The 25,968-nt window shown below is 38.2% G+C and overlaps 1 protein-coding gene across 10 annotated transcripts in view; it reads left to right on the top strand.

Moving 5' to 3' along the window:
• The window catches only part of LOC121647225 (receptor-type tyrosine-protein phosphatase eta), a 50,971-nt gene that overhangs the window by 9,878 nt on the left and 15,125 nt on the right, over positions 1-25,968 (top strand). For 2 of the 10 annotated variants that reach the window (XM_041996472.1, XM_041996478.1), the window contains exons 2-18: positions 4,593-4,614; positions 4,854-5,036; positions 5,740-5,997; positions 6,277-6,537; positions 6,712-6,972; positions 7,306-7,563; positions 9,442-9,699; positions 9,809-10,066; positions 10,348-10,608; positions 10,919-11,176; positions 11,334-11,594; positions 11,769-12,029; positions 12,364-12,621; positions 12,778-13,038; positions 13,888-14,148; positions 14,998-15,258; positions 16,109-16,369. In XM_041996472.1, the coding sequence (XP_041852406.1) occupies positions 4,593-4,614; positions 4,854-5,036; positions 5,740-5,997; positions 6,277-6,537; positions 6,712-6,972; positions 7,306-7,563; positions 9,442-9,699; positions 9,809-10,066; positions 10,348-10,608; positions 10,919-11,176; positions 11,334-11,594; positions 11,769-12,029; positions 12,364-12,621; positions 12,778-13,038; positions 13,888-14,148; positions 14,998-15,258; positions 16,109-16,369 (4,102 nt within the window). Of the gene's footprint in view, positions 1-4,592; positions 4,615-4,853; positions 5,037-5,739; positions 5,998-6,276; positions 6,538-6,711; positions 6,973-7,305; positions 7,564-8,310; positions 8,417-9,441; positions 9,700-9,808; positions 10,067-10,347; positions 10,609-10,918; positions 11,177-11,333; positions 11,595-11,768; positions 12,030-12,363; positions 12,622-12,777; positions 13,039-13,887; positions 14,149-14,997; positions 15,259-16,108; positions 16,370-25,968 lie in introns of those variants that run through there. The other 8 variants (XM_041996475.1, XM_041996474.1, XM_041996473.1 and 5 more) reach the window with 8 other exon arrangements.

Raw genomic sequence — 25,968 nt, 5'->3', positions numbered from 1 at the left:
CCACTCAGCAAGTCAACAAGGGCACCCGCAAAACCTCAGCCATATTTTATGACTTTGTGAAATTCCAGGAGCAGAAACCAAGTGTTTCGCAACAATTCCTTTATGCTTTTGTTCAGTGTTATCAGATTTTGGGGAGCTAATGTTAATGACTAATCCCTGAACAAACAGCCTTTAAGATGATTTTTGATTGTTTTTCTCAAGTGTTATTATTCAGGAAGGAACTTGGGTGTTATCAGGAGGTTGACTGTTAGGAATCTGTAGGAATCAGAGGGTGGCAGGCTGAGGGGTGATGTAATGTTTATATAGTGGTCAGTACAGCCATTTCCTCCCTACTCCTGCAGACAGACACAGTCAAAGGGCACAGATAGTCTACAGGGGCACTGACTGAGTCCCAGAGAAGTACTGTATGTTCCCCTGTGAACATTAAATATAGCTCTTTATGTCTAATGGTCACAAATAGTTCTGTAAGTACTGGCAGTTTATAAGAGCTGTCTTAAAATTGGCTCGAGCAAAAGGAGAACAGTGAAACAATAAGCTACAAGCAGCATATTTACCTAATTCTTGTCATAAATACAGAATAAAAAATAAGTCCACAATGGATGGCTGTCAATTAAAACGGTCATATGATGTCCTACATAAGCCTGAGATAGATGGAGGTGAGTCACAGTGGAGTCATAGAATAAAATGAAGTCCATTATTTGAGTTGAAGTATTTCTAGAGCAGTATTGCCCATAAGGGTCTTTGAGTTTCTGTTATTTTTGCTATGTGAGTCAGTGCCAAAGCGTAATGGCTTTAGACATTATTTTGTTTATTTAGTCAGGGGAAAATAAGTGATTCCTAGGAAGCGTGCCAAGGGAAATAAAACTTCTGGGAGTCATTGCTTGGAGAAGTCACATTCCTGGGGTCATTTTAACATGAATATTTGGATGAAAACATGACATTGTCATGCTGGTATGCGACCTTTACCATGTTCTTGAGAAGCTAAAAGAGTTTCAGTTTAAAGCGTATTTATTGTGTCTGTACCATTAAAACATATTTCACAGAACAAGCTTCTTTTTAAAGAAACATATTCATCATGTGGTTGTACTGGTACATGTTCTGGCTCTGATTGTTTTTTATCTGCTACATGAAATTGAACAGCTGATGTTTAAATTTTAGATTTTTATATGAGCAACTGACAAATTTCGAAGCCATGTTTTCATAAAGCAGAGATTTAAAGGTAAAATGGCCTCATAAAAGTAACATAAAGTCAAAGTTCGATCATAGGATGTGGTCAATAAGCTCCACCCTTCATTGCAAGTCTTAAAAAAACATATATGGCTTAACAAAATCTAATTCAGTAAGCGTGATAGAAATGAATTCGCGTGACTGAATAAAGTGATGCTTCACTGAACTCTCAACTTATTCAGTATATTTTGGTGTGTCAGATACCTTCCCCGTTCAGCAGAAATACTGTAAATGTCTACTTCCTCATGCAAATTCCTCTTGTTATGGTGTAAACATTAAGAAGAGTGCATATTATAAGCACTACCTGACAGTTCAGTTTCACGGTTGGCTACCTGAGCTACTGAACCCTTAAACTTCACAGGTTTAATAGTGTAAAAACCTTTGTCCTTGTGATTGAGGAACAATGTTCCAGAAGGTGGAAAGCTAAAGTTAAGGTGAGGACATTGACCTGCATCAGTGGTTGAAAATTAATTTGAGATAGAGCCTTTCTTTTCAAGTTTCCTGGTTTGGTAATATTTATCTTTGTTTTTCTGTCCTGTTATGTATCACATTTCTCACTCAGTTCCCTTTTAAAATAAATCATCAAAGACATTGATCGCAGACAACAGAACAGATGGTTTGAATTACTCTATAACAACTAAGGAGAGTGAGCTGAAACTAATAACCTCCCTCTATGATGATGACATTACTGGAGCTAAAATTAATATTTGAATTATTAGCAGATTGAACTATTCTCCAGAGGAAATAGTTGCTTCTGCCAAGCTAGCTACCAAGATAGCTAGCTATAGCCATCTTTAGCTAAAAATACTTGAGATCTAAAATGTCTTGCCTAAAGGGATCTCATGTCAGCAAAAGTAACACAAACTGTACACAAAATTATAAATACATGTAGATTTAAAATAAATTAACTATAAAACACTAGTTTCAAACATAAAAAGATTAAGAAACCCAAAAAACCTCATGATTTCTAATCATCACAGCCATCACAGTATAGACTGGGTCAGAATGGTCCATGATATTATTCACAAAAAATATATTTGCATCCAGTATCAAGTTTCCAACATATGCAGGACGTAGGCAGATGAATGTGTAAGAAGTTTAATAACCCACAACAAAGGCTCGATTACAGCAGGTTGCAAAAACAGAAAACAAACCAATGAATAAACAGAGAAACAAAACCTGTCAGAGGGGAACCCAACAAAGACAAGGAAAAACACAGCAATGAAGATGACCCGGCAGAAAACAAAAGAAACCAATGGAAACTTACATACTGAGGAGGAAAACTAGCTATACGAGGATTAAGCTATCAGCAAAGTTATACCAGGTGTGTCCTGAACAGAAAGTAAAGAGAACAGAACAATGCTGTGACTACAAAATAAGACAAAAAGCAAAACACAAGACATAAAGACAACAGAAAGGAACAGGAAAAAAACAGAAAAAACACATGAATCTTAAGGTTCAGTTGGTTTTGCAGCTTATTCTTCCAAGAAGTGGGAAAAACAATAATAAGTGCCATTCTTCCTGGTTAATTTACTTAGGTTAAAGATTAAAAAATGCATCCAAGGAAGTTTTTGTCCTTAAATTATATTTAAAATGAAAGCTAAACATCATAAAATCTTTCATTGTTGGAAGTTAATAATTATTCCTCTGTGACTTTACCTCAGAAAGAATGATGCAGGTTTGAGCGATGAAGCCATTGTTAAATATTTAGCTGAGCTGCAAACAGCCTGAAAGAGCTGTTTAAATTTTAGCTAATAAGTAATGTAGAATCAGAGCTGTTTGTTTTGTCCTGATACCAGAATGCAGATGATAGCCATGAACAGAGATGGGGGTGGATGAGAGAGTGGATGAACATAAGAGGCATGGTGGTCTGATCAGGATTTGTTTGTCATCTTACAATTTGACATAAAGAGACATTCAGGTAAAAATATTCTCAACTGCACTTCTTTTTGTTTACAAATGAGGCTGCAGGAGAATTACTGTACAAATGGCGATCTTCTGCTTCCTGGCACAGATTCAATAACTTTTCATCAGTTTTGGTGGGACTCTATCACATCATACTGAGCTTTTGTGTATTAATCTAAGCAATGGAAACGGAAGTGTGTTTTCTATTTACAGCTATATGAATAGATGGGGGTTTGTTTTACAAACCTGTTGGGAATTCATAAAAAAAGAAAAATAACTGTGTTATTCTGATAAAATGGGCTGGAATTAGACTATTTAGGTCAGTAAAAAACTAATGCTCGCTATCAATATTTCATAATAGAAACAAGACAGGCTTATTCTGTTTCATTTAAGCAAATGAGATCGGTTTCAACATGCATTAGAGCCAGAACGCAGAACTGTGACATATTTGATTATATTTACATGATTCCAGAGAAAATGTTTGAATGATGTGCAGATAATCAGGGCCAAGAATGGATCAAGTTTCCCAGTCCTTTTTAAAAATAACTGTGTGCTTAAAATGGATTGATGTTTTGCCATAATACTGGCAAGATGATGGACCCAAGAAGCAGACCACAAAGTACTGTAACTGCAAAAATGAAAGTTTATTAACCCGGCTGACGGGTACGGCGGAACAAAGGTGGGGAGATCTTCACTGCACGGAGTATTTGCTTAGTTTTACAGGATCCAGGCTGGGAAGGACGGCGGGTAAAATCCAATACTTTTCCACTGGGCGGAAGGGCAGGCAGGGCAGCAGACAAGCAGGTGGAATCTGGTGGATACTGCAGCAGCGCAGGCAGGCCAGGAAGACAAAGGCAGGGAGAGCTGGTGGGAACTGCTGATATCAGGCTGGCAAGGCAGAGGCAGGGCAGGCACAAGATTTCCTGGAGCAGCTCTCAGGCCGAGTAGGGCAGATGATCTGGCGAAGAAGTGCTGCAGCTTGCAGCTTGATAAGCCCAGCCTCTTGATTAGGAGATCTGAGGCAGGTGTGGTAGGAAGATCCAAACAGACCCATGCACCTCCTGCAGCTGGAAGCAGGTAGTCTGAATAGGTGTAGTTCCAAAACACTTACCAACCCAACCACCCCATGACATGTTTGGTATGCATCCCTGTACAAGTATCTGTAGTTATTTACCAGAATAATGTGGAGAGGACTGTGAAGATCAAAATTCTGGCTGGATGGAGGTGTGACTTTCATCAATGAGGGTATATAACAATATAACTGGAGCTTAATTAAGTAATTTTGATATTAATAATAATAATAATAATCGTAATAATAATAAAATCTTAAGTGGTTACAGGAGGCTTCAGTTCCCCGTAATGCTGAACAGGTGGTTCAGTTTGTAGTCGATGCTAAGCTCAATGTTGCCCTCTGCTGGTTCATTTTGATTTACTCATTCTTTCTGTTTTCATTTCTGCAGAGCACCCACGCAGACTGTAACAGTAAGTACATGTGAATATTTTTTTATTTTGCATCATATGCTTCATCGAAGAAGTTAAAACTTTTGCACACAGCTTTTTCTTTTAAATATAATTTGAGATTATCAATAGGATCACAGTTGTGAATGAGTCAGATCTGTAAAATAGTGTGAACAAAAAATTTTATACCTCGTTCACGTGTGCAGACATTTGACTCTTTTTCTTGTTTTACTGGTTTTTGTTCTCCTTTTTCTATCTTTAAGCAACATGTGGAACAGACGTACAAATATTAACAACTACAGCAAATATCAGTGTGACGTCTGGAACACAGTGCACCTTATCCACTGGCAACATCACTGGAAATGGATTAATAACTGGTCTGATCCCTGGAAATGTCTATGAGGTTAACTTTAGCTGTTTTAACTGCTGCAAAAACATCACAACCAGTAAGTGTGTTTTCATAAACCCCATGTATAATATGATTTAGTTTGATGTAGTGCCAGCAGTAGGTCCACGCTGACAAGTGTTATCGGCACAGAATCAGCTAAAAGATTAGTAAAATATTTGCATATCGGATATCAGCAAAAAAAAAATTCTATATCGTGCATCTCTAATAAAAATATGGTCAGTTACAGTCAAATTGTTGTATTATTAGACCCCTGGTATTGATGCATGTTTTTTAGACAAAGTGACAGCTTTATGTGCACACAGAGCCTCTACTGGCAAACAGAGAAGGATTTAATGTTTTATTTTTCAGAATTTTGTTTGAAATGAGCGTAGCCACACTGAGTGTTTGTCAGGTTCAGTTTTATGCTTCATACCTGCTCCAACCACCAGGTGTCACTGGAGGGTTTCTGTTTAGTATAATTTAAGGAAGATATTAGTTATTATATTTCTTATCCAACACTTTTTCCCACACAGAGCCTGGAACAGTCAGGAATCTCACTGTCACTGGTTTCACAACATCTTCTGTGTTTGTTTACTGGAGCAAACCACTGGGAGAAAGCTCCTATTATAGAGTAATATGGACAAATCAAACAGCAAACTTCAGTCAAAATGTCTATGTGCTTACTTAGATCATCTGATGCCACAAAGCTGTAAACAACACAATGATTTCTCATTATGTCTCTTGTGTTTCTGAACTTGCAGATCCTGCTGCGGTTAAAAATCTCTTTATTGTTTTTGTCACAACATCCTCTGTGAAGCTAAACTGGGCTAAAGCCGATGGCAATGCTGATTCATACAAGATTCAATGGTTTTCACAAAATAATGGCTTCAACCAGTCCACTACAAATGAAACCACCTTCACCATTGAAGATCTAGTCCCTGGAGTGCACTACAACATTACAGTGACAGCTGTTGCAAATTCAATTGAGGGGGAAGCACAACTCAGAGATACTTTCACAAGTAGGATATTTATTATTTATTTGTTTGTTTGTTTGTTTGTTTGTTTCATTATCTAACTGGGCTCAGTTGTTAACTTGGTGCCATTTGCAACACTTAACTTTAGGCACCCAATTAATTAGCCAAATCACACCTTGATGTCAAACAGATAAACATTAAAAATGTCTAATCTCATATTGTACTTTAGGATGTAAAGCATGTATTAAAGGTAAAGAGACAAGAAAGTAAGATACCAAACATATGACATATGATATGATGTTCATGTATCCGTCTTCCACTCAGAGCCTGAAATGGTTGGAAATCTCGCAGTCTCTGGTTTCACCACATCCTCTGTGTTTGTTACCTGGAGCAAACCACTGGGAGAAAGCTCCTATTATACAGTAAAATGGACAAATCAAACAGCAAACTTCAGTCAAAATGTCTATGTGACAGAGACAAATGTCACTGATCTGACTCCTGGAGTGAAATACTGTTTCGCTGTGACTGCAGTAGCTGGAGATAACATAACAGAGAGTGACGTGGGAAACACTTGTCAATATACAAGTAAGATGATGAAGATGATCGTTGCTAAATGAAGAGCTCACATCCTGTTTCACATTCGACTGCTTCAGTTTTTAGACATTTGTAGTTTATAGTATCTTTCTCTGTCAGACTTTCTTAATTATTCCTCTTTTCTCTCACTTTGATATGATGTTCATGTATCCGTCTTCCACTCAGAGCCTGAAATGGTCAGAAATCTCACAGTCTCTGGTTTCACCACATCCTCTGTGTTTGTTAACTGGACTAAACCAGAGGGAAACAGCTCTTTCTATAGAGTACATTGGAGAAATGGAGAAATAAGAGACTCTGTAAATGTGTCTGAGACATTTAGAGACATAACTAACCTGACTGCTGGTGTCCAGTATGAAATAAGTGTCACTGCAGTAGCAGCTGATGGTCGTACTGAAGGACAGAGAATGAATGTTTTCCAGTACACAAGTAAGTCATCAGTTAATCTTGGTTCATACAGTCAGGTAGGGACAGTCTGCTGAGGACAGCTGGTGAAAAATACTCTCGTGATCATAAGCAGGATGATATCCAGAAGTAGTTAAAAGATAAGTTTTATTGTCTGCATATTAATTCTGAAAAAAGTTGATGATGTTTTAACTGCTGCAAAAACATCACAACCAGTAAGTGTGTGTGTAATAAACCCCATGTATAATATGATTTAGTTGGATGTAGTGCCAACAGTAGATCCACGATGACTATTTCTTTCAATAAATTCCTCTTTTAATTGATTTATCCTTCCTCTGACACCTTTCTGATTCACAGAACCTGAAGCAGTCAGTCTTCTCAGAGTATCTGCAGTCACAACAACATCCATATTTGTGATCTGGAATAAACCAAATGGAAATAGATCCTTCTACAGTGTAAACTGGACAGATGGAACGAACACCCAAAGTGCAAGTGAAACGGGCGAAAGTAGAAACATCACTGGCCTGACTGCTGGTGTCCAGTATACTATAACAGTTACTCCTGTTGCAGTAGATGGAACTGTAGGAGCAAGTATCTCCGTGTCTAAATACACAAGTAAGTACACATTTATCTTACACTTTAAGGTGTTTCATTTGAGAGGAAGGTAAAATGTGTAGACAGTGTTGTTTTTTTTACCTGGTGGTATCCTTCCATATTATTAGATATAATTATGGATTTGTGTTCAACATATGCTGCACTTTGTTATGCACAGAGCCTGGACCGGTAGGGAATCTCACAGTCTCTGGTTTCACAACATCCTCTGTGTCTCTAAACTGGAGCAAACCACTGGGAGAAAGCTCCTATTATACAGTAAAATGGACAAATCAAACAGCAAACCTCAGTCAAAATGTCTCTGTGACAGAGACAAATGTCACTGATCTGACTCCTGGAGTGAAATACTGTTTCGCTGTGACTGCAGTAGCTGGAGATAACATAACAGAGAGTGACGTGGGAAACACTTGTCAATATACAAGTAAGATGATGAAGATGATCGTTGCTAAATGAAGAGCTCACATCCTGTTTCACATTCGACTGCTTCAGTTTTTAGACATTTGTAGTTTATAGTATCTTTCTCTGTCAGACTTTCTTAATTATTCCTCTTTTCTCTCACTTTGATATGATGTTCATGTATCCGTCTTCCACTCAGAGCCTGAAATGGTTGGAAATCTCGCAGTCTCTGGTTTCACCACATCCTCTGTGTTTGTTAACTGGACTAAACCAGATGGAAACAGCTCTTTCTATAGAGTACATTGGAGAAATGGAGAAATAAGAGACTCTGTAAATGTGTCTGAGACATTTAGAGACATAACTAACCTGACTGCTGGTGTCCAGTATGAAATAAGTGTCACTGCAGTAGCAGCTGATGATCGTACTGAAGGACAGAGAATGACTGTTTTCCAGTACACAAGTAAGTCATCAGTTAATCTTGGTTCATACAGTCAGGTAGGGACAGTCTGCTGAGGACAGCTGGTGAAAAAGACTCTCGTGATCATAAGCAGGATGATATCCAAAAGTAGTTAAAAGATAAGTTTTATTGTCTGCATATTAATTCTGAAAAAGGTTGATGATGAGAAAGTTTGCCTTGACTATTTTCCAGTACACAAGTATGTAGGTAATCTAACCCAATCTCTGTTTTTTTCTGATACTCCAAGGAAATTAAAGGAAAATCCAAGAAGTTGCAGAAAAAGAAAATTTAAAGAAGTTCAGGAACATCTGGTTTCTGGGTTTACCTTTACTAATGATGAAATATAGATTGTTGTTTGTGGTGACTCAGCTAGTCAACTTCTCCCCTGCATAGTCATGTTTGGATTGTTTTGTTTCAGTCTCACCGTAAACTATCTTCCTTTTATTGAACATCTAAAAACATATTTAAATTTTTTTAACTTTTCGTTGTATTCTGCTTTAAACAGGAGCTGAGTGTTGCATTAACGTGTCTTTGTCAGTCTGCTGTGACTCTCCTGTTAGAGCAGTCAGCTGTATGTCCAGGTGTAAACATGGTTTAGGGTTTCTGCTTTAAGCTGTAGAATCAGCTGTGGTTTTAGAAGAACTTCCAACTGCATTTCCACATATCTACTGTGACTTTTATTGATGAGTGATGGAAACATATTCTACAACTTGTTTCATCATGCAAACATGATTCTGCAGTTGATAGTAAATTAATGAATCATAAGCCATGTATTCTATTCTATTGTATTCTATTCACAGAGCCTAAATTCATCAAGAATTTCTCTTTTAATGTTCTGAAATCATTCTTTGAGTCTCTGAAATAAATCGAGTCAGTAGTGTGAACAAGTGGAATTATATCACCACCTTTATGAGTGTGGTCTTCTTGTGAATGTCTTACTGTGTTGATGTGTTCATGGCTTCTTTTTGTTTCTTTTTTCTCTCTCTCTTTTACTCTCTGCCATCTTCCCCTTCATGTATCCCCTGCAGAACCAGGCAACATTCAAATTAACAACGTTTCTGCAACCACTGTCTCCATCTTCCTCAACTGGACTGCACCTGATGGTTACGTGTCTTCATACAAGGTCACATGGCAAAAAGCTGGAGATTCACAGCTTTTATTCACAAACAACACCTTCGTTTTGCTATCAAACCTTTCTCCAGGCACTAACTACATTATAACCATCAGTGCCATTGCTGGAGCCAATAACACTGAAGGAGAACCCTTCACGGTTACGAAACCCACAAGTGAGCAGCAGTTTCTTCTTTCACCATCTTACTTAGATCATCTGATGCCACAAAGCTGTAAACAACACAATGATTTCTCATTATGTCTCTTGTGTTTCTGAACTTGCAGATCCTGCTGCGGTTAAAAATCTCTTTATTGTTTTTGTCACAACAACCTCTGTGAAGCTAAACTGGACTAAAGCTGATGGCAATGCTGATTCATACAAGATTCAGTGGTTTTCACAAAATAATGGCTCCAACCAGTCCACTACAAATGAAACCACCTACACCATTAAAGATCTAGTCCCTGGAGTGCACTACAACATTACAGTGACAGCTGTTGCAAATTCAATTGAGGGGGAAGCACAACTCAGAGATACTTTCACAAGTAGGATATTTATTATTTATTTGTTTGTTTGTTTGTTTGTTTGTTTCATTATCTAACTGGGCTCAGTTGTTAACTTGGTGCCATTTGCAACACTTAACTTTAGGCACCCAATTAATTAGCCAAATCACACCTTGATGTCAAACAGATAAACATTAAAAATGTCTAATCTCATATTGTACTTTAGGATGTAATGCATGTATTAAAGGTATATAGACAGGGAAGTGAGATACCAAACACGTATGACATTTGATATGGTGTTCATGTATCTGTCTTCCACTCAGAGCCTGAAATGGTTGGAAATCTCGCAGTCTCTGGTTTCACCACATCCTCTGTGTTTGTTAACTGGACTAAACCAGATGGAAACAGCTCTTTCTATAGAGTACAGTGGAGAACTGGAGAAATAAGAAACTCTGTAAATGTGTCTGAGACATTTAGAGACATAACTAACCTGACTGCTGGTGTCCAGTATGAAATAAGTGTCACTGCAGTAGCAGCTGATGGTCGTACTGAAGGACAGAGAATGAATGTTTTTCAGTACACAAGTAAGTCATCAGTTAATCTTGGTTCATACAGTCAGGTAGGGACAGTCTGCTGAGGACAGCTGGTGAAAAAGACTCTCGTGATCATAAGCAGGATGATATCCAGAAGTAGTTAAAAGATAAGTTTTATTGTCTGCATATTAATTCTGAAAAGGTTAATGATGTTTTTAACTTCTGCAAAGACATCACAACCCCATGTATAATATGATTTAGTTGGACGTAGTGCCAACAGTAGATCCACGATGACTATTTCTTTCAATAAATTCCTCTTTTAATTGATTTATCCTTCCTCTGACGCCTTTCTGATTCACAGAACCTGAAGCAGTCAGTCTTCTCACAGTATCTGCAGTCACAACAACATCCATATTTGTGATCTGGAATAAACCAAATGGAAATAGATCCTTCTACAGTGTAAACTGGACAGATGGAACGAACACCCAAAGTGCAAGTGAAACGGGCGAAAGTAGAAACATCACTGGCCTGACTGCTGGTGTCCAGTATACTATAACAGTTACTCCTGTTGCAGTAGATGGAACTGTAGGAGCAAGTATCTCCGTGTCTAAATACACAAGTAAGTACACATTTATCTTACACTTTAAGGTGTTTCATTTGAGAGGAAGGTAAAATGTGTAGACAGTGTTGTTTTTTTTACCTGGTGGTATCCTTCCATATTATTAGATATAATTATGGATTTGTGTTCAACATATGCTGCACTTTGTTATGCACAGAGCCTGGACCGGTAGGGAATCTCACAGTCTCTGGTTTCACAACATCCTCTGTGTCTCTAAACTGGACTAAACCACTGGGAGAAAGCTCCTATTATACAGTAAAATGGACAAATCAAGCAGCAAACTTCAGTCAAAATGTCTCTGTGACAGAGACAAATGTCACTGATCTGACTCCTGGAGTGAAATACTGTTTCGCTGTGACTGCAGTAGCTGGAGATAACATAACAGAGAGTGACGTGGGAAACACTTGTCAATATACAAGTAAGATGATGAAGATGATCGTTGCTAAATGAAGAGCTCACATCCTGTTTCACATTCAACTGCTTCAGTTTTTAGACATTTGTAGTTTATAGTATCTTTCTCTGTCAGACTTTCTTAATTATTCCTCTTTTCTCTCACTTTGATATGGTGTTCATGTATCCGTCTTCCACTCAGAGCCTGAAATGGTCAGAAATCTCGCAGTCTCTGGTTTCACCACATCCTCTGTGTTTGTTAACTGGACCAAACCAGAGGGAAACAGCTCTTTCTATAGAGTACAGTGGAGAAATGGAGAAATAAGAAACTCTGTAAATGTGTCTGAGACATTTAGAGACATAACTAACCTGACTGCTGGTGTCCAGTATGAAATAAGTGTCACTGCAGTAGCAGCTGATGGTCGTACTGAAGGACAGAGAATGACTGTTTTCCAGTACACAAGTAAGTCATCAGTTAATCTTGGTTCATACAGTCAGGTAGGGACAGTCTGCTGAGGACAGCTGGTGAAAAATACTCTCGTGATCATAAGCAGGATGATATCCAGAAGTAGTTAAAAGATAAGTTTTATTGTCTGCATATTAATTCTGAAAAAAGTTGATGATGTTTTTAACTGCTGCAAAAACATCACAACCAGTAAGTGTGTGTGTAATAAACCCCATGTATAATGTGATTTAGTTGGACGTAGTGCCAACAGTAGATCCACGATGACTATTTCTTTCAATAAATTCCTCTTTTAATTGATTTATCCTTCCTCTGACACCTTTCTGATTTACAGAACCTGAAGCAGTCAGTCTTCTCACAGTATCTGCAGTCACAACAACATCCATATTTGTGATCTGGAATAAACCAAATGGAAATAGATCCTTCTACAGTGTAAACTGGACAGATGGAACGAACACCCAAAGTGCAAGTGAAACGGGCGAAAGTAGAAACATCACTGGCCTGACTGCTGGTGTCCAGTATACTATAACAGTTACTCCTGTTGCAGTAGATGGAACTGTAGGAGCAAGTATCTCCGTGTCTAAATACACAAGTAAGTACACATTTATCTTACACTTTAAGGTGTTTCATTTGAGAGGAAGGTAAAATGTGTAGACAGTGTTGTTTTTTTTCCTGGTGGTATCCTTCCATATTATTAGATATAATTATTGATTTGTGTTCAACATATGCTGCACTTTGTTATGCACAGAGCCTGGACCGGTAGGGAATCTCACAGTCTCTGGTTTCACAACATCTTCTGTGTCTCTAAACTGGAGCAAACCACTGGGAGAAAGCTCCTATTATACAGTAAAATGGACAAATCAAGCAGCAAACGTCAGTCAAAATGTCTCTGTGACAGAGACAAATGTCACTGATCTGACTCCTGGAGTGAAATACTGTTTCGCTGTGACTGCAGTAGCTGGAGATAACATAACAGAGAGTGACGTGGGAAACACTTGTCAATATACAAGTAAGATGATGAAGATGATCGTTGCTAAATGAAGAGCTCACATCCTGTTTCACATTCGACTGCTTCAGTTTTTAGACATTTGTAGTTTATAGTATCTTTCTCTGTCAGACGTTCTTAATTATTCCTCTTTTCTCTCACTTTGATATGATGTTCATGTATCCGTCTTCCACTCAGAGCCTGAAATGGTCAGAAATCTCGCAGTCTCTGGTTTCACCACATCCTCTGTGTTTGTTAACTGGACTAAACCAGAGGGAAACAGCTCTTTCTATAGAGTACAGTGGAGAAATGGAGAAATAAGAAACTCTGAGACATTTAGAGACATAACTAACCTGACTGCTGGTGTCCAGTATGAAATAAGTGTCACTGCAGTAGCAGCTGATGGTCGTACTGAAGGACAGAGAATGTCTGTTTTTCAGTACACAAGTAACCATTAAAATTAGAGATGCATGATATTATCCGCACAGAATCGACTAAAAGAGTAGTAAAATATTTGCATATTGGATATCAGCAAAAAAAAAAAATCTTATATCGTGCATCTCTAATAAAAATAGGGTCAGTTACAGTCTTATTGTTGTATTATTGGACCCCTGGTATTGATGCGTGTTATTTAGACAAAGTGACAGCTTTATGTGCACACAGAGCCTCTACTGGCAAACAGAGAAGGATTTAATGTTCTTTTTTTAAGACTTTTGTTTGAAATGAGCGTGGCCACACTGAGTGTTTGTCAGGTTCAGTTTTATGTTTCATACCTGCTCCAACCACCAGGCGTCACTGGAGGGTTTCTATTTAGTATAATTTAAGGAAGATATTAGTTTTTAAAATTCTTATCCGACACTTTTTCCCACACAGAGCCTGGAGCAGTCAGGAATCTCACTGTCACTGGTTTCACAACATCTTCTGTGTCTCTAAACTGGAGCAAACCACTGGGAGAACGCTCCTATTATACAGTCAAATGGACAAATCAAACAGCAAACTTCAGTCAAAATGTCTATGTGACAGAGACAAATGTCACTGATCTGACTCCTGGAGTGAAATACTGTTTCGCTGTGACTGCAGTAGCTGGAGATAACATAACAGAGAGTGACGTGGGAAACACTTGTCAATATACAAGTAAGATGATGAAGATGATCGTTGCTAAATGAAGAGCTCACATCCTGTTTCACATTCGACTGCTTCAGTTTTTAGACATTTGTAGTTTATAGTATCTTTCTCTGTCAGACGTTCTTAATTATTCCTCTTTTCTCTCACTTTGATATGATGTTCATGTATCCGTCTTCCACTCAGAGCCTGAAATGGTCAGAAATCTCACAGTCTCTGGTTTCACCACATCCTCTGTGTTTGTTAACTGGACTAAACCAGAGGGAAACAGCTCTTTCTATAGAGTACAGTGGAGAAATGGAGAAATAAGAAACTCTGAGACATTTAGAGACATAACTAACCTGACTGCTGGTGTCCAGTATGAAATAAGTGTCACTGCAGTAGCAGCTGATGGTCGTACTGAAGGACAGAGAATGACTGTTTTCCAGTACACAAGTAACCATTAAAATTAGAGATGCATGATATTATCGGCACAGAATCGGCTAAAAGAGTAGTAAAATATTTGCATATTGGATATCAGCAAAAAAAAAAAATCTTATATCGTGCATCTCTAATAAAAATATGGTCAGTTACAGTCTTATCGTTGTATTATTGGACCCCTGGTATTGATGCGTGTTATTTAGACAAAGTGACAGCTTTATGTGCACACAGAGCCTCTACTGGCAAACAGAGAAGGATTTAATGTTCTTTTTTTAAGACTTTTGTTTGAAATGAGCGTGGCCACGCTGAGTGTTTGTCAGGTTCAGTTTTATGTTTCATACCTGCTCAAACCACCAGGCGTCACTGGAGGGTTTCTATTTAGTATAATTTAAGGAAGATATTAGTTGTTAAAATTCTTATCTGACACTTTTTCTCACACAGAGCCTGGAGCAGTCAGGAATCTCACTGTCACTGGTTTCACAACATCTTCTGTGTCTCTAAACTGGAGCAAACCACTGGGAGAAAGCTCCTATTATACAGTAAAATGGACAAATCAAGCAGCAAACTTCAGTCAAAATGTCTATGTGACAGAGACAAATGTCACTGATCTGACTCCTGGAGTGAAATACTGTTTCGCTGTGACTGCAGTAGCTGGAGATAACATAACAGAGAGTGACGTGAGAAACACTTGTCAATATACAAGTAAGATGATGAAGATGATCGTTGCTAAATGAAGAGCTCACATCCTGTTTCACATTCGACTGCTTCAGTTTTTAGACATTTGTAGTTTATAGTATCTTTCTCTGTCAGACGTTCTTAATTATTCCTCTTTTCTCTCACTTTGATATGATGTTCATGTATCCGTCTTCCACTCAGAGCCTGAAATGGTCAGAAATCTCACAGTCTCTGGTTTCACCACATCCTCTGTGTTTGTTAACTGGACTAAACCAGAGGGAAACAGCTCTTTCTATAGAGTACAGTGGAGAAATAGAGAAATAAGAAACTCTGAGACATTTAGAGACATAACTAACCTGACTGCTGGTGTCCAGTATGAAATAAGTGTCACTGCAGTAGCAGCTGATGGTCGTACTGAAGGACAGAGAATGACTGTTTTCCAGTACACAAGTAACCATTAAAATTAGAGATGCATGATATTATCCGCACAGAATCGACTAAAAGAGTAGTAAAATATTTGCATATTGGATATCAGCAAAAAAAAAAAATCTTATATCGTGCATCTCTAATAAAAATAGGGTCAGTTACAGTCTTATTGTTGTATTATTGGACCCCTGGTATTGATGCGTGTTATTTAGACAAAGTGACAGCTTTATGTGCACACAGAGCCTCTACTGGCAAACAGAGAAGGATTTAATGTTTTATTTTGTCAGAATTTTGTTTGAAATGAGCGTGGCCACACTGAGTGTTTGTCAGGTTCAGTTTTATGCTTCATACCTGCTCCAACCACCAGGCGTCACTGGAGGGTTTCTATTTAGTATAATTTAAGGAAGATATTAGTTTTTAAAATTCTTATCCGACACTTTTTCCCACACAGAGCCTGGAGCAGTCAGGAATCTCACTGTCACTGGTTTCACAACATCTTCTGTGTCTCTAAACTGGAGCAAACCACTGGGAGAAAGCTCCTATTATACAGTAAAATGGACAAATCAAACAGCAAACTTCAGTCAAAATGTCTCTGTGACAGAGACAAATGTCACTGATCTGACTCCTGGAGTGAAATACTGTTTCGCTGTGACTGCAGTAGCTGGAGATAACATAACAGAGAGTGACGTGGGAAACACTTGTCAATATACAAGTAAGATGATGAAGATGATCGTTGCTAAATGAAGAGCTCACATCCTGTTTCACATTCGACTGCTTCAGTTTTTAGACATTTGTAGTTTATAGTATCTTTCTCTGTCAGACTTTCTTAATTATTCCTCTTTTCTCTCACTTTGATATGATGTTCATGTATCCGTCTTCCACTCAGAGCCTGAAATGGTCAGAAATCTCACAGTCTCTGGTTTCACCACATCCTCTGTGTTTGTTAACTGGACTAAACCAGAGGGAAACAGCTCTTTCTATAGAGTACAGTGGAGAAATGGAGAAATAAGAAACTCTGAGACATTTAGAGACATAACTAACCTGACTGCTGGTGTCCAGTATGAAATAAGTGTCACTGCAGTAGCAGCTGATGGTCGTACTGAAGGACAGAGAATGACTGTTTTCCAGTACACAAGTAACCATTAAAATTAGAGATGCATGATATTATCGGCACAGAATCAACTAAGATTAGTAAAATATTTGCATATCGGATATCAGCAAAAAAAAAATCCTATATCGTGCATCTCTAATAAAAATATGGTCAGTTACAGTCTTATTGTTGTATTATTAGACCCCTGGTATTGATGCGTGTTATTTAGACAAAGTGACAGCTTTATGTGCACACAGAGCCTCTACTGGCAAACAGAGAAGGATTTAATATTTTTTTTTCAGAATTTTGTTTGAAATGAGCGTGGCCACACTGAGTGTTTGTCAGGTTCAGTTTTATGTTTCATACCTGCTCAAACCACCAGGCGTCACTGGAGGGTTTCTATTTTGTATAATTTAAGGACGATATTAGTTGTTAAAATTCTTATCTGACAATTTTTCCCACACAGAGCCTGGAGCAGTCAGGAATCTCACTGTCACTGCTTTCACAACATCTTCTGTGTCTCTAAACTGGAGCAAACCACTGGGAGAAAGCTCCTATTATTCAGTAAAATGGACAAATCAAACAGCAAACCTCAGTCAAAATGTCTCTGTGACAGAGACAAATGTCACTGATCTGACTCCTGGAGTGAAATACTGTTTCGCTGTGACTGCAGTAGCTGGAGATAACATAACAGAGAGTGACGTGAGAAACACTTGTCAATATACAAGTAAGATGATGAAGATGATCGTTGCTAAATGAAGAGCTCACATCCTGTTTCACATTCGACTGCTTCAGTTTTCAGACATTTGTAGTTTATAGTATCTTTCTCTGTCAGACTTTCTTAATTATTCCTCTTTTCTCTCACTTTGATATGATGTTCATGTATCCGTCTTCCACTCAGAGCCTGAAATGGTCAGAATTCTCACAGTCTCTGGTTTCACCACATCCTCTGTGTTTGTTAACTGGACTAAACCAGAGGGAAACAGCTCTTTCTATAGAGTACAGTGAAGAAATGGAGAAATAAGAAACTCTGAGACATTTAGAGACATAATTAACCTGACTGCTGGTGTCCAGTATGAAATAAGTGTCACTGCAGTAGCAGCTGATGGTCGTACTGAAGGACAGAGAATGACTGTTTTCCAGTACACAAGTAACCATTAAAATTAGAGATGCATGATATTATCGGCACAGAATTGATTAAGAGTAGTAAAATATTTGCATATTGGATATCAGCAACAAAAAAAAATCTTATATCGTGCATCTCTAATAAAAATATGGTCAGTTACAGTCTTATTGTTGTATTATTAGACCCCTGGTATTGATGTGTGTTATTTAGACAAAGTGACAGCTTTATGTGCACACAGAGCCTCTACTGGCAAACCGAGAAGGATTTAATATTTTTTTTTCAGAATTTTGTTTGAAATGAGCGTGGCCACACTGAGTGTTTGTCAGGTTCAGTTTTATGCTTCATACCTGCTCCAACCACCAGGCGTCACTGGAGGGTTTCTATTTAGTATAATTTAAGGACGATATTAGTTGTTAAAATTCTTATCCGACACTTTTTCCCACACAGAGCCTGGAGCAGTCAGGAATCTCACTGTCACTGGTTTCACAACATCTTCTGTGTCTCTAAACTGGAGCAAACCACTGGGAGAAAGCTCCTATTATACAGTAAAATGGACAAATCAAGCAGCAAACTTCAGTCAAAATGTCTCTGTGACAGAGACAAATGTCACTGATCTGACTCCTGGAGTGAAATACTGTTTTGCTGTGACTGCAGTAGCTGGAGATAACATAACAGAGAGTGACGTGAGAAACACTTGTCAATATACAAGTAAGATGATGAAGATGATCGTTGCTAAATGAAGAGCTCACATCCTGTTTCACATTCGACTGCTTCAGTTTTTAGACATTTGTAGTTTATAGTATCTTTCTCTGTCAGACGTTCTTAATTATTCCTCTTTTCTCTCACTTTGATATGATGTTCATGTATCCGTCTTCCACTCAGAGCCTGAAATGGTCAGAAATCTCACAGTCTCTGGTTTCACCACATCCTCTGTGTTTGTTAACTGGACTAAACCAGAGGGAAACAGCTCTTTCTATAGAGTACAGTGGAGAAATGGAGAAATAAGAAACTCTGAGACATTTAGAGACATAACTAACCTGACTGCTGGTGTCCAGTATGAAATAAGTGTCACTGCAGTAGCAGCTGATGGTCGTACTGAAGGACAGAGAATGACTGTTTTCCAGTACACAAGTAACCATTAAAATTAGAGATGCATGATATTATCGGCACAGAATCGGCTAAAAGAGTAGTAAAATATTTGCATATCGGATATCAGCAAAAAAAAAAATCCTATATCGTGCATCTCTAATAAAAATAGGGTCAGTTACAGTCTTATCGTTGTATTATTAGACCCCTGGTATTGATGCGTGTTATTTAGACAAAGTGACAGCTTTATGTGCACACAGAGCCTCTACTGGCAAACAGAGAAGGATTTAATGTTTTATTTTGTCAGAATTTTTTTTGAAATGAGCGTGGCCACACTGAGTGTTTGTCAGGTTCAGTTTTATGCTTCATACCTGCTCCAACCACCAGGCGTCACTGGAGGGTTTCTATTTAGTATAATTTAAGGAAGATATTAGTTGTTAAAATTCTTATCCGACACTTTTTCCCACACAGAGCCTGGAGCAGTCAGGAATCTCACTGTCACTGGTTTCACAACATCTTCTGTGTCTCTAAACTGGAGCAAACCACTGGGAGAAAGCTCCTATTATACAGTAAAATGGACAAATCAAGCAGCAAACTTCAGTCAAAATGTCTCTGTGACAGAGACAAATGTCACTGATCTGACTCCTGGAGTGAAATACTGTTTCGCTGTGACTGCAGTAGCTGGAGATAACATAACAGAGAGTGACGTGAGAAACACTTGTCAATATACAAGTAAGATGATGAAGATGATCGTTGCTAAATGAAGAGCTCACATCCTGTTTCACATTCGACTGCTTCAGTTTTTAGACATTTGTAGTTTATAGTATCTTTCTCTGTCAGACTTTCTTAATTATTCCTCTTTTCTCTTACTTTGATATGATGTTCATGTATCCGTCTTCCACTCAGAGCCTGAAATGGTCAGAAATCTCACAGTCTCTGGTTTCACCACATCCTCTGTGTTTGTTAACTGGACTAAACCAGAGGGAAACAGCTCTTTCTATAGAGTACAGTGGAGAAATGGAGAAATAAGAAACTCTGAGACATTTAGAGACATAACTAACCTGACTGCTGGTGTCCAGTATGAAATAAGTGTCACTGCAGTAGCAGCTGATGGTCGTACTGAAGGACAGAATATGACTGTTTTCCAGTACACAAGTAACCATTAAAATTAGAGATGCATGATATTATCGGCACAGAATCGGCTAAAAGAGTAGTAAAATATTTGCATATCGGATATCAGCAAAAAAAAAAAAATCTTATATCGTGCATCTCTAACAAAAATATGGTCAGTTACAGTCTTATTGTTGTATTATTAGACCCCTGGTATTGATGCGTGTTATTTAGACAAAGTGACAGCTTTATGTGCACACAGAGCCTCTACTGGCAAACAGAGAAGGATTTAATGTTTTATTTTTCAGAATTTTGTTTGAAATGAGCGTGGCCACACTGAGTGTTTGTCAGGTTCAGTTTTATGCTTCATACCTGCTCAAACCACCAGGCGTCACTGGAGGGTTTCTATTTAGTATAATTTAAGGACGATATTAGTTGTTAAAATTCTTATCCGACACTTTTTCCCACACAGAGCCTGGAGCAGTCAGGAATCTCACTGTCACTGGTTTCACAACATCTTCTGTGTCTCTAAACTGGAGCAAACCACTGGGAGAAAGCTCCTATTATACAGTAAAATGGACAAATCAAGCAGCAAACTTCAGTCAAAATGTCTCTGTGACAGAGACAAATGTCACTGATCTGACTCCTGGAGTGAAATACTGTTTCGCTGTGACTGCAGTAGCTGGAGATAACATAACAGAGAGTGACGTGAGAAACACTTGTCAATATACAAGTAAGATGATGAAGATGATCGTTGCTAAATGAAGAGCTCACATCCTGTTTCACATTCGACTGCTTCAGTTTTTAGACATTTGTAGTTTATAGTATCTTTCTCTGTCAGACGTTCTTAATTATTCCTCTTTTCTCTTACTTTGATATGATGTTCATGTATCCGTCTTCCACTCAGAGCCTGAAATGGTCAGAAATCTCACAGTCTCTGGTTTCACCACATCCTCTGTGTTTGTTAACTGGACTAAACCAGAGGGAAACAGCTCTTTCTATAGAGTACAGTGGAGAAATGGAGAAATAAGAAACTCTGAGACATTTAGAGACATAACTAACCTGACTGCTGGTGTCCAGTATGAAATAAGTGTCACTGCAGTAGCAGCTGATGGTCGTAATGAAGGACAGAATATGACTGTTTTCCAGTACACAAGTAACCATTAAAATTAGAGATGCATGATATTATCGGCACAGAATCGGCTAAAAGAGTAGTAAAATATTTGCATATCGGATATCAGCAAAAAAAAAAATCTTATATCGTGCATCTCTAATAAAAATATGGTCAGTTACAGTCTTATTGTTGTATTATTGGACCCCTGGTATTGATGCGTGTTATTTAGACAAAGTGACAGCTTTATGTGCACACAGAGCCTCTACTGGCAAACAGAGAAGGATTTAATGTTTTATTTTTCAGAATTTTGTTTGAAATGAGCGTGGCCACACTGAGTGTTTGTCAGGTTCAGTTTTATGCTTCATACCTGCTCCAACCACCAGGCGTCACTGGAGGGTTTCTATTTAGTATAATTTAAGGAAGATATTAGTTGTTAAAATTCTTATCCGACACTTTTTCCCACACAGAGCCTGGAGCAGTCAGGAATCTCACTGTCACTGGTTTCACAACATCTTCTGTGTCTCTAAACTGGAGCAAACCACTGGGAGAAAGCTCCTATTATACAGTCAAATGGACAAATCAAACAGCAAACTTCAGTCAAAATGTCTCTGTGACAGAGACAAATGTCACTGATCTGACTCCTGGAGTGAAATACTGTTTTGCTGTGACTGCAGTAGCTGGAGATAACATAACAGAGAGTGACGTGAGAAACACTTGTCAATATACAAGTAAGATGATGAAGATGATCGTTGCTAAATGAAGAGCTCACATCCTGTTTCACATTCGACTGCTTCAGTTTTTAGACATTTGTAGTTTATAGTAGCTTTCTCTGTCAGACGTTCTTAATTATTCCTCTTTTCTCTCACTTTGATATGATGTTCATGTATCCGTCTTCCACTCAGAGCCTGAAATGGTCAGAAATCTCACAGTCTCTGGTTTCACCACATCCTCTGTGTTTGTTAACTGGACTAAACCAGAGGGAAACAGCTCTTTCTATAGAGTACAGTGGAGAAATTGAGAAATAAGAAACTCTGAGACATTTAGAGACATAATTAACCTGACTGCTGGTGTCCAGTATGAAATAAGTGTCACTGCAGTAGCAGCTGATGGTCGTACTGAAGGACAGAGAATGACTGTTTTCCAGTACACAAGTAACCATTAAAATTAGAGATGCATGATATTATCGGCACAGAATCGGCTAAAAGAGTAGTAAAATATTTGCATATCGGATATCAGCAAAAAAAAAAAAATCCTATATCGTGCATCTCTAATAAAAATAGGGTCAGTTACAGTCTTATTGTTGTATTATTAGACCCCTGGTATTGATGCGTGTTATTTAGACAAAGTGACAGCTTTATGTGCACACAGAGCCTCTACTGGCAAACAGAGAAGGATTTAATGTTTTATTTTTCAGAATTTTGTTTGAAATGAGCGTGGCCACACTGAGTGTTTGTCAGGTTCAGTTTTATGCTTCATACCTGCTCCAACCACCAGGCGTCACTGGAGGGTTTCTATTTTGTATAATTTAAGGACGATATTAGTTGTTAAAATTCTTATCTGACAATTTTTCCCACACAGAGCCTGGAGCAGTCAGGAATCTCACTGTCACTGCTTTCACAACATCTTCTGTGTCTCTAAACTGGAGCAAACCACTGGGAGAAAGCTCCTATTATACAGTAAAATGGACAAATCAAACAGCAAACCTCAGTCAAAATGTCTCTGTGACAGAGACAAATGTCACTGATCTGACTCCTGGAGTGAAATACTGTTTCGCTGTGACTGCAGTAGCTGGAGATAACATAACAGAGAGTGACGTGAGAAACACTTGTCAATATACAAGTAAGATGATGAAGATGATCGTTGCTAAATGAAGAGCTCACATCCTGTTTCACATTCGACTGCTTCAGTTTTCAGACATTTGTAGTTTATAGTATCTTTCTCTGTCAGACTTTCTTAATTATTCCTCTTTTCTCTCACTTTGATATGATGTTCATGTATCCGTCTTCCACTCAGAGCCTGAAATGGTCAGAATTCTCACAGTCTCTGGCTTCACCACATCCTCTGTGTTTGTTAACTGGACTAAACCAGAGGGAAACAGCTCTTTCTATAGAGTACAGTGGAGAAATGGAGAAATAAGAAACTCTGAGACATTTAGAGACATAACTAACCTGACTGCTGGTGTCCAGTATGAAATAAGTGTCACGGCAGTAGCAGCTGATGGTCGTACTGAAGGACAGAGAATGACTGTTTTCCAGTACACAAGTAACCATTAAAATTAGAGATGCATGATATTATCGGCACAGAATTGATTAAGAGTAGTAAAATATTTGCATATTGGATATCAGCAACAAAAAAAAATCTTATATCGTGCATCTCTAATAAAAATATGGTCAGTTACAGTCTTATTGTTGTATTATTAGACCCCTGGTATTGATGTGTGTTATTTAGACAAAGTGACAGCTTTATGTGCACACAGAGCCTCTACTGGCAAACCGAGAAGGATTTAATATTTTTTTTTCAGAATTTTGTTTGAAATGAGCGTGGCCACACTGAGTGTTTGTCAGGTTCAGTTTTATGCTTCATACCTGCTCCAACCACCAGGCGTCACTGGAGGGTTTCTATTTAGTATAATTTAAGGAAGATATTAGTTGGTAAAATTCTTATCCGACACTTTTTCCCACACAGAGCCTGGAGCAGTCAGGAATCTCACTGTCACTGGTTTCACAACATCTTCTGTGTCTCTAAACTGGAGCAAACCACTGGGAGAAAGCTCCTATTATACAGTAAAATGGACAAATCAAGCAGCAAACTTCAGTCAAAATGTCTCTGTGACAGAGACAAATGTCACTGATCTGACTCCTGGAGTGAAATACTGTTTTGCTGTGACTGCAGTAGCTGGAGATAACATAACAGAGAGTGACGTGAGAAACACTTGTCAATATACAAGTAAGATGATGAAGATGATCGTTGCTAAATGAAGAGCTCACATCCTGTTTCACATTCGACTGCTTCAGTTTTTAGACATTTGTAGTTTATAGTATCTTTCTCTGTCAGACTTTCTTAATTATTCCTCTTTTCTCTCACTTTGATATGATGTTCATGTATCCGTCTTCCACTCAGAGCCTGAAATGGTCAGAAATCTCACAGTCTCTGGTTTCACCACATCCTCTGTGTTTGTTAACTGGACTAAACCAGAGGGAAACAGCTCTTTCTATAGAGTACAGTGGAGAAATGGAGAAATAAGAAACTCTGAGACATTTAGAGACATAACTAACCTGACTGCTGGTGTCCAGTATGAAATAAGTGTCACTGCAGTAGCAGCTGATGGTCGTACTGAAGGACAGAATATGACTGTTTTCCAGTACACAAGTAACCATTAAAATTAGAGATGCATGATATTATCGGCACAGAATCGGCTAAAAGAGTAGTAAAATATTTGCATATCGGATATCAGCAAAAAAAAAAAAAATCCTATATCGTGCATCTCTAATAAAAATAGGGTCAGTTACAGTCTTATTGTTGTATTATTGGACCCCTGGTATTGATGCGTGTTATTTAGACAAAGTGACAGCTTTATGTGCACACAGAGCCTCTACTGGCAAACAGAGAAGGATTTAATGTTTTATTTTTCAGAATTTTGTTTGAAATGAGCGTGGCCACACTGAGTGTTTGTCAGGTTCAGTTTTATGCTTCATACCTGCTCCAACCACCAGGCGTCACTGGAGGGTTTCTATTTAGTATAATTTAAGGAAGATATTAGTTTTTAAAATTCTTATCCGACACTTTTTCCCACACAGAGCCTGGAGCAGTCAGGAATCTCACTGTCACTGGTTTCACAACATCTTCTGTGTCTCTAAACTGGAGCAAACCACTGGGAGAAAGCTCCTATTATACAGTAAAATGGACAAATCAAACAGCAAACTTCAGTCAAAATGTCTATGTGACAGAGACAAATGTCACTGATCTGACTCCTGGAGTGAAATACTGTTTCGCTGTGACTGCAGTAGCTGGAGATAACATAACAGAGAGTGACGTGAGAAACACTTGTCAATATACAAGTAAGATGATGAAGATGATCGTTGCTAAATGAAGAGCTCACATCCTGTTTCACATTCGACTGCTTCAGTTTTTAGACATTTGTAGTTTATAGTATCTTTCTCTGTCAGACGTTCTTAATTATTCCTCTTTTCTCTCACTTTGATATGATGTTCATGTATCCGTCTTCCACTCAGAGCCTGAAATGGTCAGAAATCTCACAGTCTCTGGTTTCACCACATCCTCTGTGTTTGTTAACTGGACTAAACCAGAGGGAAACAGCTCTTTCTATAGAGTACAGTGGAGAAATTGAGAAATAAGAAACTCTGAGACATTTAGAGACATAATTAACCTGACTGCTGGTGTCCAGTATGAAATAAGTGTCACTGCAGTAGCAGCTGATGGTCGTACTGAAGGACAGAGAATGACTGTTTTCCAGTACACAAGTAACCATTAAAATTAGAGATGCATGATATTATCGGCACAGAATCGGCTAAAAGAGTAGTAAAATATTTGCATATCGGATATCAGCAAAAAAAAAAAATCCTATATCGTGCATCTCTAATAAAAATAGGGTCAGTTACAGTCTTATCGTTGTATTATTAGACCCCTGGTATTGATGCGTGTTATTTAGACAAAGTGACAGCTTTATGTGCACACAGAGCCTCTACTGGCAAACAGAGAAGGATTTAATGTTTTATTTTGTCAGAATTTTGTTTGAAATGAGCGTGGCCACACTGAGTGTTTGTC

The sequence above is a fragment of the Melanotaenia boesemani genome, chromosome 10, assembly GCF_017639745.1.
Source record: "Melanotaenia boesemani isolate fMelBoe1 chromosome 10, fMelBoe1.pri, whole genome shotgun sequence".
In the NCBI taxonomy this organism is placed as follows: domain Eukaryota; kingdom Metazoa; phylum Chordata; class Actinopteri; order Atheriniformes; family Melanotaeniidae; genus Melanotaenia; species Melanotaenia boesemani.
This window is presented reverse-complemented; position numbering and strand designations above follow the sequence as displayed.